At 36.3% G+C, this 21919-nt stretch overlaps 1 protein-coding gene across 1 annotated transcript in view; it reads left to right on the top strand.

Annotated features, from left to right (window-relative positions):
* LOC141332748 (UPF0606 protein KIAA1549) overlaps positions 1 to 20324 on the top strand; it is a 20959-nt gene extending 635 nt beyond the window's left edge. The window contains 21 exon segments of the mRNA XM_073837710.1: positions 1941 to 2115; positions 3211 to 4515; positions 5090 to 5178; positions 5263 to 5437; positions 5957 to 6087; positions 6326 to 6512; positions 6599 to 6658; positions 7058 to 7212; positions 7284 to 7461; positions 8536 to 8756; positions 8855 to 9108; positions 10156 to 10283; positions 10446 to 10460; positions 10540 to 10766; positions 12248 to 12477; positions 12555 to 12696; positions 12764 to 13117; positions 13200 to 13252; positions 13394 to 13521; positions 13598 to 13752; positions 16670 to 20324. Of these exon segments, the coding sequence (XP_073693811.1) occupies positions 1941 to 2115; positions 3211 to 4515; positions 5090 to 5178; positions 5263 to 5437; positions 5957 to 6087; positions 6326 to 6512; positions 6599 to 6658; positions 7058 to 7212; positions 7284 to 7461; positions 8536 to 8756; positions 8855 to 9108; positions 10156 to 10283; positions 10446 to 10460; positions 10540 to 10766; positions 12248 to 12477; positions 12555 to 12696; positions 12764 to 13117; positions 13200 to 13252; positions 13394 to 13521; positions 13598 to 13752; positions 16670 to 16900 (4593 nt within the window). The 3' untranslated portion in view covers positions 16901 to 20324.
* Positions 20325 to 21919: the final 1595 nt, after the last annotated feature.

Below are 21919 nucleotides of genomic sequence, written 5' to 3'. Positions count from 1 at the left end.
GGTTAAATTTTACAAAACTGAGATGTGTACATCATATGAAAGCTCAATAAATAAGCTTTATATTGATGTATGGTTTGTTAGGATAGGACAATATTTGGCCGAGATATATCTATTTGAAAATTAGGAATCTGAGGGTGAAAAAAAATCAAAATACTGAGAAAATCGCCTTTAAAGTTGTCCAAATTAGGTTCTTAACAATGCACATTACTAATCAAAAACTACATTTTTATATATTTACAGTAGGAATGTTACAAAAAATCTTCATGGAACATGATCTTTACTTACTTTCCTAATGATTTTTGGCATAAAAGAAAAATCAATAATTTTGACCCATGCAATGTATTTTTGGCTATTGCTACAAACATACCCCAGCGACTTAAGACTGGTTTTGTGGTCCAGGGTCACATATATGTTAGTCTTTTTATAGAAATAATATTAACAAAATCCAAAATTTGAGCTGGGGACGTCTGGTTAAGTTGAAAGAGAAGTACCCTGTTTTAACCCAATGTTTTTGGACGTCAGTTTTGTCAGAATATTGTCTTTTATTTTTATTTAAGGTTATAGAATTGTAGGTTTTTACTGTCACAAAGTTCCAAAAGCTTGCATATTTGCTTATACAAATGATATTGAGATTGAGTAATTAACACATAAATACAATCAAAAGACACCTTTATTTTAAAGTTGTTTTAGATTTGTTTTATTTCAGCTTTAGTTTTAGTTAATGTAGGTAAGCAAAAAATAAAACAAGTTTTTAATATTTTATTTTAGCATATATATATATATATATATATATATATATATGTGTAACATAAACTAGTCAGCCTCACTGTTAGTTTTTAGAATAGTAGGTGCTATATATATACAGTATATTCAGAAAATAAGGCTAGGACTATATAACTTTCAGAAATAACATAAGTTAAATATTTTTGATATTTTATTTCAGTATATACATACATATATATATATATTATGTTTTAATAATGCTATTGAAACCATGCGTCTAAATGACCTAAAATCTCAAAAGAAGTGCAACATTTAATCAAATTACTTTTTTCAAGTAACTAGTAAAATAATGCATTACTTTTACTTTTACAATTACATCTCCTCTCCCAATGTTGAGAGAAATTGGCAATGAGGTGCAAAGGCAGAAGCACTTTCTTTAGCCAGAGGCTTATTTCACACTTTTGGTGTGAAAGGATCTTTACAGTTGACAAAAATATAACTTTGGGGTTTCTTGTTATTAAAAAAGACAAAAGAAAGCCCAGCCAAGGTGACAAAAAGTAGCACAAAAGTAACAATGCATTACTTTTAAAAGTAACTTTTCCTAACATTTCTAATACAGGTCAAAAACCTATTGGCCTGTGATTATTCAGGTATAAATTATAACCCAGATTACTAATGAAGTAGACAGCATTGTCACATGGAGCCTGTTGCTTTTTTGGTCCAGAGGTTATAAAGTAAGGCCGGTTTTCATATGTATGTGAGGTACCAATCTTTGGAATTAACAATTATACTTTTTAGCATACAAATGTGTCATAAATACTTGTGAGATCGAAATGAATTGGGCCATCAAGCACCCCATTGTGTTCTTAAAGCAAAAACAGACTGTATTATCTAGCACATTTGATATCGAATGACTCGCACACAGCTCCTGCAATATTTTATTTTATTCAAGCAGTAAGTGTCACTGTGACTCTCTAAACAGATGGATTGCTATTTTCGAAAAGTGTTTTTAACAAGATGAACAACTTGATATTTGGCCTGAGAAAACATGACAGGGCATGTCTGTGTCTGCCGCTGTCTCATTCCATGAAGTTTAAAGATATTCAACTTCATTTCACCGTGATGGAAGGCATCTGTCTATAAAGCAAAAGTCCATATTTGCTACTGTACAATAATGTTGACTTTCTCTTTCTCTCCCTCTGTGTGTCCTCAGCTAGTATGACACACTGGCCTACAAATGTCGCTCAGCTGTGCTGAACTCCCATGCACCCCCACAGTGTGTCGTTCAATCAGCCTCATTACCCACAAACCCTCTGTTCTACCCTCAGCGGCCCACAATGCCGATGAATCACAGTCGCATTAATAAAAGGGCACCTCTCATAGCCAACTTCAGTACCATATGGCTTGTTGAAATAAAAAAACAGTCATTTTAAGAGTCAACAGTGTCATATTTACTGATATGTGTTTTAGTTTAGTGGTAATAACAATCTATGCAAAACCATAATAGGGTCTTTATTTTAGGAAACAGTGCCATTTGTGTCTGAAAATGGAAATGATTGTTTTGTGCACTTTCAAGAATCAGATTCACAACCTTCATCCTCTTCATACACTGACCACCAGAGGGCGGTGTAATATTCAGATTATATTTACCAAAATTTCCTGATGAATTTCTCACCCCCATGCCATAAAATATATTCATGTCTGTCTTTCTTCAGTAAAAATGAAATTAATGTTTTTGAGGAAAAAAATCTTCATATAGTGGACTTCAATGGGAGCCAACGGGCTGGAGGTCCAAATTGCACGATCCCAGCCGAAGAATACGGGTCTTATCTAGTGAAACAATATGTTATTTTCTAGAAAAAAAAAAAGAGTATATAATTTTTAACCACAAATGCTCGCATCTACAACTTTAAGCATTATGTGAAAGGTCTGTGTTCTTTGGTTCAAAAAGGTAGGATAGGACGAAAAGCTTCTCTGGCATCGCTGTTTTACCTTTTTTTTTTTGTAAGGAGCGTTTGACTTTCTTTGCACGTTTGCTTTGTACACACTGGATCTGTACTTCCGCCTGTGTCACTCATGACCTTTTTTTTTAAGTTGAGCTAGTGCAAGACAAGCATTTATGGTTAAAAAGTATATAAATTTGTATTTCTTTTAGAAAATGACCAATCGTTTTGGTAGATAAGACCCTTTATATGGTGAGAATGCTTTCCTTAATTTCCTTAATTTCTTTTCAACCGAAGAAAGAAAAAGACATGAACATTGTGGATGACATGGGATGATCAGGAAAATGCCCACAGAGAATGTTGTTAAAATGACCATGTCTTGAGTACAGTCTAGGCTTGCACCTGCACTGTGTGTTATGAAAGATTTTGGATGAGGTGCATTTACAATCTGTCCTTCTGCTGTTTGCAAATATTGAATTTCTTGGAGTTTGGTTGCGTGCCATCCTGCAGCAAACTCAAGCTTTTCTTTTTTTTTTTTCCTAAGCGGAGCTGCCATCCAACATGTCCCGAAGGAGCCTCAACCAACTTCCAACAAGAACACGTTCACCTCCTGCCTTATCTTCATCATCATCATCACCTCATCGCTCTGAAAGAACCAGGCGTCCATCTCACACACCTCCAGGTGCCAAAAATCCCTTGTCCCCTGGTCGCCACGACAGTGCCTCCAGCATAGATCCCACCCCATCCCTTGGTTCTGAAGGGTCGGGTAACTTAGGCGACGGAGCCCAGGGCATCCACCTGCTGTTACGGCCCCCAGATCTTCTAACACCCAGCCAAATGCCTCCCCTCCATGATAACAGACCTCCAACACCAGCTCCCCCAACCCTGGTGCAACTTGAGGACCAGTATCCCATCCACTCAGCGGAGGTGGACTGGGGCTCCGGAGACTACCTTGAAACTCTTACATTCATGGGATCGGAAGGGGAGGAGTTTTCTCTCGTCACCAATCTTCCTACTCATGGATACGATCCGTATGATATGGACAATGAAGCCACGGTTAGCTACAACACAGCTTTCCCCTCTCGTCCCACCCTGCCCCTCTCGTCCAGAGACCTCCAGCCCAGTGTTACTGTAAAATACGGGACTAATTTAAGGACGGCCCATCCTACTGATCCTCGCCTCCCTTTGGCTCCTGACTCCGCCCATGCGAGCGATATAGACGATGATTTGGATTTCGATTGGGCGGAGCTTTTTCCCATTGAGCCGACTGAAATGCTGCTTCCTGATATGAACAGTTTGGAATACTACAACACGTTGCAAGCCAAAGAGAATGCTAGTATTGCCCGGAATAGGACGCACCCTCATATTACCCCTACTCACACTGTGGGACCCACCCACACTCCCACTGCAACTTTGGGAAAAGTCCCGGAACCGATTCCATCAGTAACCCCAACTCCACCCCAAAAACCTACAAAGCCTCCTATCCCATCAACTACTGAGACCCAACGACCTCCTGAAGGCCCAGATAAAGCTGTTCCTTCCATACCTACGTCGTCCCATATGGGCAAAACCCGACCACCAGTGCCAACCACCCTGCCTCCACCCGGCACATCAGAGGGTCCAGTAATACAAGCTGTTACGCTGAAGCCCCCTGCTACAAAACCCCGTACGACCACCATTAAAACCACCACCAAAACTACAACTACAACTACAACCACGACTACCATGAGCCCCACCATACTCTCCACAAAAAGCCCTCCGCCTACAACTCACAGAATTCCTCTGTCCATCGCACCCCGACAGTATGTCTGCAATATAACCAAACCGGACATGTACCTAGTCCGAGTGGGTAAGGAAATAAGATATTTGAATTTGGGGAAACTAGGGATGCATAATATATCAGTATCATATCGGTTATTGGCCGATATTTCATTTCTCTGTTTATTTATTATTATTGTGCATGTTATTTTTATTTTATTTTTCATTACATTTTAACATAAATCTTTTGTTGTGGTGGCTAAATTTTTCTTGTAGATATTAAAAAATATATATTTTAGTTTGAATTTATTTATTTCTCATTATGTATGTATGTATGTATGTATGTATGTATGTGACCCAAAAATACATTGTATGGGTCAAAATTATTTTTTTATGCCAAAAATCATTAGGATATTAAGTAAAGATCATGTGTCATGAAGATATTTTGTCAGTTTCCTACCATAAACATATAAAAACATAATTTTTATTTAGTGATATGCATTGCTAAGAACTTAATTTGGACAACTTTAAAGGCAATTTTCTCAATATTTAGATTTTTAGATTTTTTTTCACACTCAGATTCTACGTTTTTAAATAGTTATATCTCAGAAAGAAAAGAAATTGTAATTAAATAATTTTACAACCTTTCTGTGTCATGTGTGCAGGCATGCCAAGTGGGTCATCCGTGGCGTTTGCCAAAGCTCATGTGCGGGAGATCCTTCGACGAGAGTTCAACCGTTCAGTAGAGCTCCAGGTGAGTGTGTCAGCTCACAACAGATCACACATCAGCTATTTATCTCTAGCATCACTGATGTCTATCTGTGCTATCCATCCAAAGGTCCTCAAAGCTCCGCCCAATTTCATCTTCCGGGCAGTTTCCGGTCCACTGGTGTATACTGCTATCTCTGTCATAAATGCTCTCCGCCAGTCGGTGCACAGCACTTCCTCTTCTTCCATTCTGTCCGTCACAACCATATATGCAGTGCCTGATTACAAACATCAGGTCCACACAGGTGAGAGACACACAGTATAACCAATGAATGAAGGGTCAGGCAATAATAAATAAATGTGAATCTGGACCACAAAACCAGTCTTAGGCAGTATGGGTGTATTTGTAGCAATAGGCAAAAATATATAGTATGGGGCTATATTACTGATTTCTCTCTTATGACAAAAATCAATAGGATATTAAGTAAAGATAATGTTCCATGAAGGTATTTTATAACTTTACTACCTTAAATATATCAAAACCTAATTTTTATTTAGTGATAGGCATTGCGAAGAACTTCATTTGGACAACTTTAAAGGCGTTTTTCTCAATATTTGTATTTTTTTTTTGCACCCTCAGATTCCAGATTTCAAATACTTGTATCTCATTTTTAAAAATTGACTCTTATGACTGGTTTTGTTGTCCAGAGTCACAAATAAATAATACACCTTTTATTTAAATATGTAACATAATATAATATATAAATCTTATACTGTATTCATATTTTAAGAATGAGTGTTATATTGGTTAATTTGCCTTGCAGTGCTGCAGTTTGTACCGAGTCATGTGGATGTGCGCCTGTGTAGCTTCAGTGAGCGCGTGGAGAAGGGTCTACTCATGGCATATGCAGAAGCACGCAAGCGTTCACAAGAAAATGGAAATTTCACAGTTCATGTACGTGAAGCATTCAAAATAAAGCACAATTTTTGTACACTTTTCTTCAAAAGCTTGTTAACAATAATTCTGTGTATTTCATACATTTACAGTTGAAGTCAAAAGTGAACCTTCTGTAACAGTTGCATATAAGTCTACCTCAGTTGTCCTGTAAAAAGATGGAAGTCAGAATCATACAGTCAGCAGTAAATTGTATTGATAATGCTGTATGATAATGCTGTATGTTTGCTTTTTTTAGATTGTGAATATCACTAGCAGCCTTCCTAAGGGTCAACGGCAGCAGAAGGCACCAGTGGACATTACTTTCGCTGTGCGTGATTCCCGAGGCTTTCTAACGGGATCAGATGTGAGTGGCCACATGAGGCAGCTCAGCGCTGTGGAATTCAGCTTCTACCTTGGTTTTCCCACCCTGCAGATCGCTGAACGTGAGTCACAAATTCACACACAGGCTCATAAAATTCATAAATTTTGTTCATTTATCACTAATTTAATCTTACTTTTTGTCTTCCAGCTTTTCATTATCCTGAACTGAATGTGACCCACCTGTTACGCACATCCTGGGTGAAAACAGGTATGTCGTTGTGTTCGATTTTGAAAAGTAAAGCAATATGATATGTATTACAACAATTCTTATAATGTTAATAGATATATAATATTCATTTTTTTTAATACACTAACAGTCAAAATAGTAGGATTTTTAATATTTTTAAAGAAGTCTCTTCTGCTCGCCAAGCCTGCATTTATTTGATCCAAAATACAGCAAAAGTAGTAATATTGTGAGATATTTTATTCTATTTAAAATAACAGCTTACTATTTGAATATATTTTAAAATGTAATTTATTCCTGTGATCAAAGCTAAATTTTCAGCATCATTACTCCAGTCTTCAGTGTCACATGATCCTTCAGAAATCATTCTAATATCATTCAATTGATCAAACTAATTTCTTTTGTTATGTGCATTTGTTCTAGTATTATTGGGTGTGTTGGACCAGCGTGTGAATGAGAGAACATTCCAAGCCAAAATGGAAAGGCGATTAGCATTGCTGGTTGGAGAGGGACTTGGGATCGGGGTTAGCAGTCGACGATGGAAAAGAGCTACTAGTATTGGCAACAACAGTGTACAGGTACATTCAAACACATTAGTTTGTTTGTCTTTCCCACACATCACATAAACACGAACCCCTGTGTGCCTCAGATCGTGGGAACGTCCCGTCTGGATGGCCCGGACTACCCACTGGAGCTGGTATATTTTGTGGAAGCGGGGTCAGGAGAAAGGCTGCCAGCCCAGGCCACCGCAGCCATGCTCAACAGACTGAATCTGCAGAGAGCTGCCATCGTACTAGGCTATAGAGTACATGGAGTTCTGGCTACGCGTGAGTCAAAGTTGAATCAACTTAAGGCTATAGGATATGTGCAAACGCAGGGCTCTACGCTTACTTTTCTTTTTAAGAGCATTTAAAAATTTCAGGAGCACAGTAAAAATTTCAGGAGCACCTTCTAATCAATAATCAAAAAATCTTTGAATTTAATATTTGACTCCTTAAAGTGATTTACAGAGGAATTTAGTTTTTACCTTTGCAATGGCATCTTTATGTAATTTTTTATCACATTTCTAATTAAAACAACAGAATTAGAACAAGTAGAATAAGAATAAGTTACCAATCAAATGAAATCAGTATTAACAAAATTTGTACTGCAGCAGTGGCACAGAAGAACACAAAAGTGACTTGTAGGTGTATTTTCATGTTTTATGAGGCTGAGCGGTGGAATGAGTGCAAACAAATTCATAAATTCATGTTGAGATTAATGTTTTAAATTTAAATAACTAATAAGATACTTTAAAAATGAAACTAACTCTGCCAGTAGGTGGCAGCAAGTCACTGATTTAATTACTGAATCATATCATTCATTTGATTCGTTCAAACGGCTGTCTTTATGAATGGGAAATTGAATTTAGATTTGTTTAAAAACACACGGTCATAAACAATTCAACGCTGTGTTTGAATGGAAATGCACAGCGGCTCCGTTATGACAGACCATTTTTGGCGACGCAATAGAGCAATATCAGGCAAAAGTATTAGAGTCAGACAATGTAAGTCACTTAATATTAACTTTTCAAACTCCCTTAAAAATCATTAAAATCTGTCACTCCTCTTAGTTCTTTGCGATCTCACAAAGTTCCATAATAATCAACGAAGCTCTCTACACTGCATTATGAATCTCCTATTTACACTTCGTTTATGAAATGATTTGTGAGATATGTCCATGATACATTACTCAACGTTTCAAAAAACACGTAAAAACCTTTGAAGCTCCCGTCAAATATGCCGATCGGGTCAGTTGCTCATAAATATTTCTTCATAGTCGCAAGCAGTATTTTTCACTTGCACTGTAGAGCCCTGAAATGTGTGATTTTTTGTTCCAAAAATCATGTTATTCCGTTTCAGCGGTGGAGAAGCTGCCCCTGCCGCCCTCTGAGACTCAGCCCAGTAACGTGTGGCTGATCGTAGGAGTTGTTGTCCCAGTTCTTGTGGTCATCCTCATCATCATCATCCTCTACTGGAAACTGTGCCGCTCTGAGAAGCTGGAGTTTCAGCCAGACGCCATGAGCACCATCCAGCAGAGACAAAAGGTCGGGGTCATCGAGTGTGAGCGTGTGTGTGTGTGTGTAAGTGTTGCCCACTCATAAACACTTCATCTGAAGTGACTGTGCTCATTTTTACTCAACCATGTCAAGGGCTTTTACAGAATTTACAGTCAATTTAGCACATCGTATCATATTTACTATCCATTCGTGTGTGTTTGTCATTTTAGTTGCAGCCTCCCAGTGTTAAAGGCTTTGATTTTGCTAAGCTACACCTGGGGCAGCACAGTAAGGATGACATCATGGTAATCCAAGAACCCGCCCCTTTACCACCGCCTGTTAAAGAGGCCACGCCCTCAGAGGGCGGAGAATTGAACACGCCTAAATCAAAGAGCTCATCTACAAAAGCGTCACGTGCAGCACGGAGAAGAGGCCGGTAAGAGACTGTCTGTGATTATTTGCCATGTGTTTTGGCATCATGTGTGAGCAGGTTGTTTATTTAGTGTCATTTTAGTATTTTTTACATACTATTATAGTTTTTATGATTTTTATTTTTTAATTAGTTTAATTTTTGCTCATTTATTGTCATTTTTTAATTTTTAATATTAGTTTATTTTTATTTCACTATGTTTATTTATTCAAATTTAGCCAAAAAAATCTTTTTTTTTTCATATTTATTTCAGGTTTCAGTTAACGTTAAAAAATTCATTTTTTTGCTAATTTTATTATATCATTTTTATGTAATTTTTTTTTTTTTTTTCAGATTTTGCAATTTTAAGCACTTTTATTTCAGTTCGTTTCCAAGGCAAGGCGTTTGTTTTAATCTTTTACATCTTTATTTCAACCTTTAGTTATAGTTTTACTTAACGACAAAAACCCTGGTTCATATAATTATTTTAACTTTTCTATTTTGTTACTGTCATTTTATTCATTTGTGGTTTATTTTTGAATACTGCTATTTACTAATTAGCAATTTTAAGTACTTCAACTTAATTTCAATTTGTTTTCGTCTTTATTTCAGCTTTTAGTTTTAGTTAACGATAAAAACCCTGGTCTATATGATTTTTTAAAATTTACACATGTTTGTTTTTTGCTCATTTTATTGTCATTTTTATACTTTTTTTAGCAACTAACTGAAATAAATTGAAATTAAATTGAAGCACTTAGAATTGCTATTAGTTGCTATTTACTACTATTTTGTTTATTTTTTCAGTTGCTACATTTTATTATATATATATTTTTTAGTAATTGTTTTATTTTTTAAATGCTGCTATTTACTACTTTTTCATTTATTTTTGTTTCAGTTGTGTTTATTTATTCAAATTTAGCAATTTTAAGCTCTTCAATTTAATTTCAATTTATTTCAGTTAGTTGCCAAGGCAAGGCATTTGTTTTCATCTTTATTTCAGCCTTTAGTTTTAGTTAACGATAAAAACCCTGGTTTATATGATTTTTTAAACTCACACATGTTTTTTTTCTTTAGATTGTCTCCATCTGATGGAGATTCATTAGGAAGTGAAGCATCCAGCGGTAGAGAATCAGCAGAAGAAAGCACCAGACCTGCTGTGACACCAAGTGACAGCAAACCCCAGCATCGCAAGAGCAAGCATTGTATTATACAAAAAAAATTTGTTATTTGTATAATTATTATAGTTATTTAAAAATATTATTATTATGAAAATAGTAATAAATTATTAATAACATTATTGTTGTTCAAATATTTAAAAAAAATTGTATCTCTTCCTCTCCTCCTCTTAATGATCGGTTCATCAGCAAAAAACAAACTTGGTAAGTGTCTTTAACCATAGACATGTTGTATTCGCATATTATTAGTTACAAATGTTTGATGTCTGGCCTTGATGTTCAGGTGCCCAGCCTGGAAGTGGTGTGGATGAGCAGTTGTCCTCGTCGTCCATATTTGAGCATGTGGACCGCCTCTCTCGAGGTTCTTCAGATGGGACGCGCAGAGTGTCCAATAAGATACAGCTCATCGCCATGCAGCCCATGCCAAGCCCTCCCTCCTATCCACACAACCAAGCACTGAGTCCCAACCTGACAGACAAGATTCCTGACGGAGCAAAGGTCAATAGTGAGGTGAGCAAACTCCTCTTTGCTTACACAAACACACATATAAATTACAGGCTCACACCTTAGACACACAGATACATTATTCACCTGATGTTTAATCGTCTGAAACATGATGTCCACTACAATAAAAGGTCTGTAAAAGCTTTTTCAATATTTCAGGTTGTGATGTTACATCCTTAACCATAATTCTGTATCACTGTTCTCTTGTTTTTGTATTCATTTATGACATATGAGATGTCTATATTTACTTAAAACATAAAATGGCTGATGAAAGCGGTGATACATCAAGTACCACTGAAATATTTGCTACTATTTTCCGTAGCAGTACAGAGATGTGTTTCTCTTTTAAAATACATCATTTGGGGAAAATCTAGGAAAATAAAGGCTTAATTTAAATTGAAAAAAAAAAAATCTGTATGCATTTATTTATGGATTTTAATAAACACAAAGCTATCTTTTTCCCAATGAGATCAATATATACTATTTTGGATTGCCAAAGCATTGCCGTATATTGGCATACAATAATGTGAATAGATTTAGCTATTAAGATATTTAATTTGTTAATTTTATTTACATTTTTTATTAAAGTTAATTTAAAGTGAATTGTTTATTGAATTTTATAATAATAATTTATATAAATTTTATTTATTTACACTTATTTTTTGTGTTATCTGTTTATATTTTATTGTAATTATTAATTCTATTTTTTGGAGGGTGCTTACTGTTTATATGTATTAATTAAATTATATAATTTTATATATGTTATGTTATTATATATATTTTAATAGACATCAAGCTATTTTTTTCTAAAACATCAAAATACTATTAAAATACTATTTTGGATTGGCAAAGCATTGTAGTTTACCAGCATACAATAGGTAATGGTAATAAGGTAATAGCAAGAATGTGAATTAATTTGTTTAATTTTATTTTTTGTTTATAAAATTTTATAATATATTATATAAATATAATTTACTTACACTAATTTATTTATATTATATTTAATAACTAAAATGTATATTTGAAATGTTATGTGTGTGTGTGTGTGTGTGTGTATATATATAATTTAAAAATATGTATATAATGTTCATTTCATTATAGATTCATTTAATTTAAGTTTGTGTTTAAGCATAGTCTGAGTTTATTTTTTTCTGAATTGTTGGTATTTTATTAATTATTAATTATTCTATTAAATTAGGGAGAGAGAAAAAGCTCTTTATTAATTAATTAAATTATATGATTATATATATATATATATATATATATATATATATATATATATGTTGTATTTTATTTATTTATTAACATGTGTAAAATCTAAAAAAAATATCTATACTGTTATTTTAAATTTATTTTAAACATTAACTGCATATTATAATTCATGTATCAGAGTGTTAACTTCTATAGTGTAACATATTATACAGTTGTCTGTACTATACATTTGTCTGTAAGAAAACATTCATAACCAGTTTTTTCACCTGACACAGATCCAAGTGGCCTTGAGGCATAAATCCGAGATTGAACACCATCGCAATAAGATCCGCCTGCGTGCCAAAAGAAAGGGTCACTATGAGTTCCCCTCCATGGAGGACATCATGGCAGCGTTCAGCGAAAGCTCCGAACAACAGCGAGTATACCAACAAGCTCAGGAACAGATACACAAGATCCTGCATCCTGAAGAACACACACCTTCATCGTGCGGAGAGCCACGCAAAAGGTCAGGATAATAAATCTCAATTGTACTGTCTGCAACACATCTAGACATTGCTATCTAAATTTGTTTATGAATTGCAGTTCCAAAGGCAGACGCTCTCCTAGACACAGACAAAGACAGAATCTAAGTGGAAGCGGAAGTCTGAGAGACAAAGATCGTCTGATTACAGACGGAGATGCCACATACAGGAAATACCCGGGAGTCAACAATGTGGCCTATGTGGTAGGACACACACATACACATGTTTTCACTTAACTAAGACACAAACTCACCACTCCTCTTCCTGTAGTCCGATGCAGATCAGCTCCCAGATGCTGGAAGCCCTTCTCCTACTGATGAGGTGTTTTTAGACCCTGGATCACCGCCGTCAGGACCCGCCCCTGCCCCACCCACCTACATCCCTCCTCAGCCAACCATAGAAGAAGCCCGGCAACAGATGCACTCCTTATTGGATGATGCGTTTGCGCTCGTCTCACCTTCTTCTCAAGGAAGCCCTGCTCCTCTAACATTCACTGGAGTTACAGCAGTCACTGGCGTTGGAGGAATCAGCCCCGGTCAACCCTCCAGTCCGTCCTCGCGTCCTGCACGCCAGTGGGGTTCTTCTTCTTACCCAGCAGCCCCTGCGCACAGTCCTTTCTCTGCTGTGAGTGACTGCAGACCATTGAATGATTGAATTAAAAATCAAGTAATGTTAAAATTTCATTTAATTTTTCTATCCTCTGTAGAGGTATGCTGAGTTAGGAATGTCTCCCACATCGGTCCAGGGTTTACTGCAGAGGTGAGGTGGATTCTGGGTGGTTTTATGGAATAAAGTTCAATGAAAAAACAAACATGCTGCCACATCCCACTTTGTCTATTGGAGTTAATTGTTCATTAGGTTCAGAAATATTATTTACTCAGCAGATTGTTTGTGTAACAGTCAGACGCAAGGCTCTGGATATGTGGTGTCAGCTGAAATGCAGTCAGATCCTGGATACTCCAGCAGGGGGCAGTATGGAGGAGAGATGCCGTCGTCTTCTCGGCCACGGCCAGTAGGGGGCAGCACAGGTAAAGGTCTTATTAATAATTTAACATGTGGTTTATGTGATATGATTATTGATATGTGTTGTGTGTGTGTGTGTAGGTGCACAGTTGCATCAGTTGACACAAGTGGGCTTGTCAAGTCGGATTGGATTGTATCCTGGAGTTGGCCGTAGTGTATCCGGACCTTCAGGATCAAGCTGGGCCCAGTACCGCTCAGATGAGGAGATTTCCAGACCAGGATCCAACCGAGAGGTTGTAACTCAAACATGCCCCCTTCAAAATATAAATATATAATACATAAATAAAAAAATAAATAATAATAAAAAATATATATAAAAACAGTGCTATTGGTTTACCAAAACATTGTATTCTATAAAATAAGGTGAAAAAAAGTAATATAAAGTATAATGGAACTAATGTGAATTGACCAGTAATAATAGCAATGACATCATTTAATTTCTGTAATTTCCTTTCGTTTTTACATTAATTCAAATAATTTGTCTAATTTTAATTAATAGTATATATATTTATTTTTCTCATTTATTAATATTTTTATTAATTCAAATGTATATTTTAAATGTATACATTTTTATATCATGTATTAAATAATTATTAATTTGATTTGAGTATTTTAGTTTGTATTAAGTATAATTTTTACTCTCATGCCCATCAAAGGCATGGGACATGGGGCTAGCATGCCTTAAAAAGGCCTCTGGAGCTCAGCATTCATAATTTTGGAGAACCGTCAATTACCACAGTAGGAGGCATTAACCCACTCCCATGCCCACCAGAGCAATGGGTACGTGGAGCTAGCATGTCTCAAAAAGGCCCCTTGAGCTCAGCATTCAAAGTTTTGGAGAACCGTCAATTCCCAAAGTAGGGGGGATTACCCTACTCCTATGCCCACCAGAGTGAAGGGGATGTGGGGCTGGCATCAGTCAAAAAGGTCCCTGGAGCTCAGCATCCATAGTTATGGAGAACCATCCATTCCCAGAGTAGGGGAAATTACCCTACTCCCATGCCCACCAGAGTGAAGGGGACATGTGGCTGTTATCAGTCAAAAAGGTCCCTGGAGCTCAGCATTCATAGTTATGGAGAACCATCCATTCCCAGAGTAGGGGGGGGTTACCCTACTCCCATGCCCACCAGAGTGAAGGGGATGTGGGGCTGGCATCAGTCAAAAAGGTCCTTGGAGCTCAGCATTCATAGTTATGGAGAACCATCCATTCCCAGAGTAGGGGAAATCACCCTACTCCCATGCCCACCAGAGTGAAGGGGACGTGGGGCTGGTATCAGTCAAAAAGGTCCCTGAACATCAGCATCCATAGTTATGGAGAACCATTCATTCCCAGAGTAGGGGAAATTACCCTACTCCCACGCCCACCAGAGTGAAGGGGACGTGGGGCTGGTATCAGTCAAAAAGGTCCCTGAACATCAGCATCCATAGTTATGGAGAACCATCCATTCCCAGAGTAGGGGAAATCACCCTACTCCCATGCCCACCAGAGTGAAGGGGACGTGGGGCTGGTATCAGTCAAAAAGGTCCCTGAACATCAGCATCCATAGTTATGGAGAACCATCCATTCCCAGAGTAGGGGAAATTACCCTACTCCCATACCCACCAGAGTGAAGGGGACGTGGGGCTGGTATCAGTCAAAAAGGTCCCTGAACATCAGCATCCATAGTTATGGAGAACCATCCATTCCCAGAGTAGGGGAAATTACCCTACTCCCATGCCCACCAGAGTGAAGGGGACATGTGGCTGTTATCAGTCAAAAAGGTCCCTGGAGCTCAGCATTCATAGTTATGGAGAACCATCCATTCCCAGAGTAGGGGGAATTACCCTACTCCCATGCCCACCAGAGTGAAGGGGACATGTGGCTGTTATCAGTCAAAAAGGTCCCTGGAGCTCAGCATTCATAGTTATGGAGAACCATCCATTCCCAGAGTAGGGGGGATTACCCTACTCCCATGCCCACCAGAGTGAAGGGGATGTGGGGCTGGCATCAGTCAAAAAGGTCCCTGGAGCTCAGCATTCATAGTTATGGAGAACCATCCATTCCCAGAGTAGGGAAAATCACCCTACTCCCATGCCCACCAGAGTGAAGGGGACGTGGGGCTGGTATCAGTCAAAAAGGTCCCTGAACATCAGCATCCATAGTTATGGAGAACCATCCATTCCCAGAGTAGGGGAAATTACCCTACTCCCACGCCCACCAGAGTGAAGGGGACGTGGGGCTGGTATCAGTCAAAAAGGTCCCTGGAGCTCAGTATCCATAGTTATAGTTATGGATGAGGGGCCTTTTTGAGCGGTGCCAGCCCCACGTTTCCTTCACTCTGGTGGGCATGGAAATAGGGTGATGCTCCCTACTCTGGGAATGGATGGTTCTCTATAACTATGGGTGCTGAGCTCCAGGGACCTTTTTGACTGATGCCACCCCCACGTCCCCTTCACTCTGGAGGGCATTGGAGTAGGGTGACGCCCCCTACTCTGGGAATGGATGGTTCTCTATAACTATAGGTGCTGAGCTCCAGGGACCTTTTTGAGCGGTGCCAGTCCTACGTTTCCTTCACTCTGGTGGGCATGGGAGTAGTTTGGCGAACCTTATTCTAGGAATGGAGGGTTCTGCATCGCCTTTTTGAGCGATGTTAGCCCCACATTCACTCCGGTGGGCATGGAAGTAGGGTGACATCCCCTACTCTGGGAATGGATGGTTCTCTATAACTATGGGTGCTGAGCTCCAGGGACCTTTTTGACTGATGCCAGCCCAAGTTTAAGAATATTAATAAATGAAAAAAGTAAACTAATATAAATGATTAATTACAATTAGATTAGCCAATTAAACTAAATAAATGTAATTAACTTTTAGTTTGTTTGTGATTAGATATGATCTGTGTTTTTTCATGAATTGTTGGTATTTGCATTAATTCTTACTCTCTAATTCTCACAATATGTATTTGAAAATAAGTAATTAAAATTATATTAATTTATATTTTGTTTCATATGTATATTTGCATAGAAACGAAAATATATTTATGTAGGGTATATTTTGTTTATTTAATTTTAAACAAGATTTTAATTTAGTGTACTTTTTTATAAATATATATATATTTTTCCTTTGAATTGTTGGTATTTATTCATTATTTGTCTCTTCCTCTCTGTTTCTCACAGATACTGACATTCCCAGAATATTCTTCATCACCAGTATTCCAAATGCCCAGGACGTCCCTGCAGGATCCCCCAGCACCCCAGGGTCACCTGGAAGCCTCGAGCACAGGGTACATCGCCCCTGAGGAGCGTTCTCCACCCCCCCAATCCTCAGCCTCCCTCATCAAGGCCATCAGGGAAGAACTCCAGAGACTTTCTCAGAAACAGGCAGCTGTTGTCAGCTACCAGAGTTGAGAAAGACCATCCCAAAACCCCAGTCCTGGTTAACTTCCTGTCGTAACCTCACAAATCCCAACACAGCTCTATGGCTGAGAAGCTGCTTTACACAAAACCCGAACCAAAATCTTCAAATTCAAGTACGGCTGGTCTGTTACATGTGAAGAATTATTTGCAATCTTCCATACTGGTATTGCCAGGTCATCCACTATTTGAATTCCACTGCTGTCATGCAGAAAATACTTAAATACTCTCTCATATAATAAAAAAAAACTCAACCTAAACATCATGTCCAGACTGTTTAGAAAAATAGACGTTTCCCCATATTCAGACTCTCAATTTGCATGCTGAGAGCTGTGAATCTTCAAGACTTCGTACTGACTGTTGCTAATGTGAAAATCCCTCCCCTTCAGTTCCATGTCTCTCAAAGTGCTTCCTCCAAATGGGTCATCTTCATGTCTCTGGACCTCCTCTGGTGCTAAACATCATTGCTGGGCTCCGCCACGATACCACAATTCAGCTCTGCCCAAAAACTCTGGAGTGGCATCCTTTTCTTTTGTCACGTTCCTGGTCTCCCATTTATCCAAGACAGCTTATCAAGTGGAAACGTGCTCTGTTCCAAAACCTGTTGAGCTGCTTGATGCACAATCTGTTCCAAAGGTCAGCCAACTTATGTTTCCTTTTTAGAATCCTTATTAAGTTCTATCCAAATTTTAAGACAGCATTGTATTTAGTGTGCATTAAACACGTTAAACACAGAAGCTTGAATGTGTGAGGCACTAGAACAGATCTCATTGGTTCTCACGCAACACATGCACATTTGTATGTTCTCTTCCTTTTAATGGCGGTTGGCAAACCTACTGAAAGCTGCACACCTCCACCTACTGCACAACACCGGCATGACAGCTAACGTAAAATAAGGATCGGGTTTAGTATAGCCGATGAAATTGTTTAATCTGCCCCAATGGCAATCCCTGAGGTTCCCTAAAGGGAATGGGCAAGAAAAATTTTGATTATAAAGTAACATTTCATTCAATAACAATTCACAAAAAATTTAAATATTTTCATTTGCCCATTATTCATGAGTTTTACACATGTTTATGCTTCATTGAGTATTACGCCATTAGCTTAGCAACATGCTAATGTCAAACCCTGGAAGGGGGAAGAAAAATGTTGATTATAAAGTTATATTTGAATAAATAATGTTAATAAAACTTAGGCTGTATTATTTTATCCCAAATTAGCAAGTTTAATCTATTTTTGTACTTATTAGAGTATCACGTTATTAGCTTAGCAACAAGTAATTAATATTTTATTTAATAAAACTCCTAATAAAATTGTATATATTAATTTGCCCATTATTTGGGAGTTTCATGTATTTTTATATTTATTTGAGTATCTCACCATGCTAATGTCAAATTCTGGATGAGACAAGCGATATGTTGATTATAAAGTAATATTTAATTTAATAAAACTCCTAAAAAAATGTAAATGTATTAATTTGCCCATTATTTGGTAGCTTTATGTATTTTATATTTATTAGAGTATTTCAAACCCTGAAAGGGGCAAGAAAAATGTTGATTACAAAGTTATATTTCAAAACTTAATCTATTATTTGACCCAAAAATTTGCAAGTTTTATGTACTTTTATACTTATTAGAGTATCACGCCATTAGCTTAACAACATGCTAATGTCAATCCCTGGAAGGGGCATGAAAGTTGATTACAAAGTTATATTTCATTCAACAATGTTCATTAAAAACATAATCTATTACTTTACCCTAAATTTGCAAGTTTTATGTACTTTTATACTATTAGAGTATCACGCCATTAGCTTAGCAACATGCTAATGTCAATCCCTGGAAGGGGCAAGAAAAAGTTGATTACAAAGTTATATTTCATTCAATAGTGTTCATAAAAGACTTAATCTATTATTTGACCCAAAAATTTGCAAGTTTTATGTACTTTTATACTTATTAGAGTATCACGCCATTAGCTTAGCAACATGCTAATGTCAAATTTTGGATGGGACAAGAAAAATGTTAATTACAAAGTTATATTTCATTCAACAGTGTTCATTAAAAACATAATCTATTACTTTACCCTAAATTTGCAAGTTTTATGTACTTTTATACTATTAGAGTATCACGCCATTAGCTTAGCAACATGCTAATGTCAATCCCTGGAAGGGGCAAGAAAAATGTTGATTACAAAGTTATATTTCATTCAGTAGCATTCATAAAAACTTAAAATGCATTATCGTACCCAACATTTGCAAGAACTGTTCATTTTCATACTTCAGACCCAACATTTATGAGTTCTGTGTACACCTCATAGAGCATCACACCGTTAGCTTAGCAACATGCTAATGGTCAAGTCAGTGTTTCTGCCTATATAGTGTGTTCAAATTGCCTATGTAGGCAGTGCAGCAGCTCTGTAGGTTTTGGAACAGAGCTAATATTTGTCACGGTCTTCAGGTCTTGCCTTACATTTGAGCTCTGGGTACTTCAGACTCTGCAGGGGAGGGAAAAAGAGTTTTTGCTGAGATGGTAAACAGAGAAGTTACTCTACGTACTCTGAGTTTTTGAGTCAGCCCACATGTGGAGATGATTGACAGGCGGCCTTCGCTGCCAAACCAGCATGGTTCCCATGCCGATAACATCATATTATTTCGTCTGAGGAAAGGTATCGAAGCAAGCATTCATAATGCCTGTGTCTATTATTTTAAGTGGGGTTTGAATGTTGGCTGTCCGATTAGTTCTTGTATGGCTGAGGTAGTTTCTCAGTGTACAGATATTGATTTTGCACATTTTCTCATCTTTGCACATTCATATCATGGTGATGATGGAAGTCAATCAGTTAAAGAGTTTATTGTGGAAAAGAGAGACGACTATACAGTAACTATATAAATATATAAAGATATAAGTGAGTTCATATACAAATATAATATATATATATATATATATATATATATATATATATATATATATATATATATATATATATTGCATATTGTTGTATCAACTCATTGAGCACAATCTGATTATATGTTAGATTATATGTTAAGCATATTAAACTGTATTTATTTTTTATTGTTATGAAAGTATTAAAGATGTGGGAAAAGTGTTGCTATGGGACTTTAAAAAAAAGACCAAATCACTGTTGAGGCATATAGTACATTTAGCTTCGTAATTTGGTAGGCATTCTAAATGTATTTTCATGTATTTGGTCATGTGGATTTGCACAGAGGTATTGTAAAGAGTCCTATAAGGAAATGTCTTAAGGTTAAAGGCCTTGTTCAATATTTTGTTTTAATTCTCTGTTCTATTTATTTTATTTCCTTTCCTTATTTCTTCCTGTTTTTTTTATTATACTGGGTTCCAACACTCATTGAGAACTTGGAAATATCATTATAAATTTGTGAGCATGAAAAATGTTTATTTTATTTATTTTTTTATTTTATAATGGGGTTCCACACTTATTGAGAGCTTGGAAATATCATTGAAAATTTGTGAGCTTGAAAAAAGTTTATTTTATTTTGTTTTGTGGTTCCATACTCATCGAGAGCTTGGAAATATCATTGAAAATTTGTGTTTTCAAGCTTGAAAAATGTTTATTTTATTTTATTTTGGAGTTCCACACTCATTGAGAGCTTGGAAATATCATTAAAAATTTGTGTTTTCATGCTTGAAACATGTTTTTTATTTTATTTTATTTTATTTTGGGGTTCCACACTCATTGAGAGCTTGGAAATATCATTGAAATTTTGTGAGCTTGAAAAATGTTTATTTTATTTTATTTTATTTTATTTTATTTTATTTCACACACTCATTGAGAGCTTGGAAATATCATTGAAAATTTGTGAGCTTGAAAAATGTTTATTTTATTATTTTATTTTTTTTTATTATGGGGTTCCACACTTTTTTTTTTTTTTTTTTTGTGGTTCCATACTCATTGAGAGCTTGGAAAATCATTGAAAATGTGTGTTTTCAAGTTTGAAAAATGTTTATTTTATTTTATTTTGGGGTTCCACACTCATTGAGAGCTTGGAAATATTGAAAATGTGTGTTTTCAAGCTTGAAACATATTTATTTTATTTTAATTTTTATTTTACTCATTGAGAGCTTGGAAAATCATTGTGTTTTCAAGCTTGAATTATTTTTAATTTATTTTGTTTTATTTTTTTATTATTTTATTTTGGGGTTCCACACTCATAGAGTTTGGCAATATCATTGAAAATGTGTGTTTTAAAGCTTTTTAATGAAAAAATATATAATAAACTGGGAATTGCTCTTTACAATCCATATACAATAATCACAAATGACTTGAAAAGTCATAAAAATTTGTTCGCTAGAGTTGTGGAAACCCTAGTTCCTTTTTTTTTGTCTTTCTATCAATCATGTAGACTCCTAGCAGGCCTTAAATCGGGACGCATGTGAAGTGATGGATTTTGCTTTATTTCTTCCTTGTTTATTTTGTGTGCTTATGTCTTGATGGGCATGCTAATAGTCTTTAAAAATATTGAAAAATACAAACAAGCTTGATAGAATTTAGCCTACTTTGAAAGACTACTATGTAATGGTTCATGAGACTTAAAAACCAATGGTCAAAGCACAGAGAAACCATCCTGATCATCAACAAAAGAGAAAAAAAGAAGAAATTTTCAGTATTTTGTCATTTATAAACCTGAATAATATTTTTGAAAGTCTTTGAAAATCAATATTTATGACTAAAATATATCATATAAAAAGAGTATTAATATGTAAACGGACATTTCTCCATATTTAAGTATTCAGTATGTAGTCCAGTAAGAGGCAAACATCATTGGTAGACGCTCCCTTTCCCACTGTGCAAAGACCAACTGGGAATTTATTTCCTTTTCATTTTCAGAAGACTAAGTGTTGCATTAGTCAATTGATTAACTAACATGGTGCTACTCAACATGTATGTGTGTGAATGTGTGACTGTCTGAAACCATCAAAACCTTACAGCACTGAACTGAACTTAATCGCATTTATAGCAATTACAATGTGCAAG

The sequence above is a fragment of the Garra rufa genome, chromosome 4, assembly GCF_049309525.1.
Source record: "Garra rufa chromosome 4, GarRuf1.0, whole genome shotgun sequence".
Lineage (NCBI taxonomy): Eukaryota > Metazoa > Chordata > Actinopteri > Cypriniformes > Cyprinidae > Garra > Garra rufa.
The sequence above is the reverse complement of the archived record's forward strand: the minus strand, read 5'-3'. Positions and strand labels throughout refer to the sequence as shown.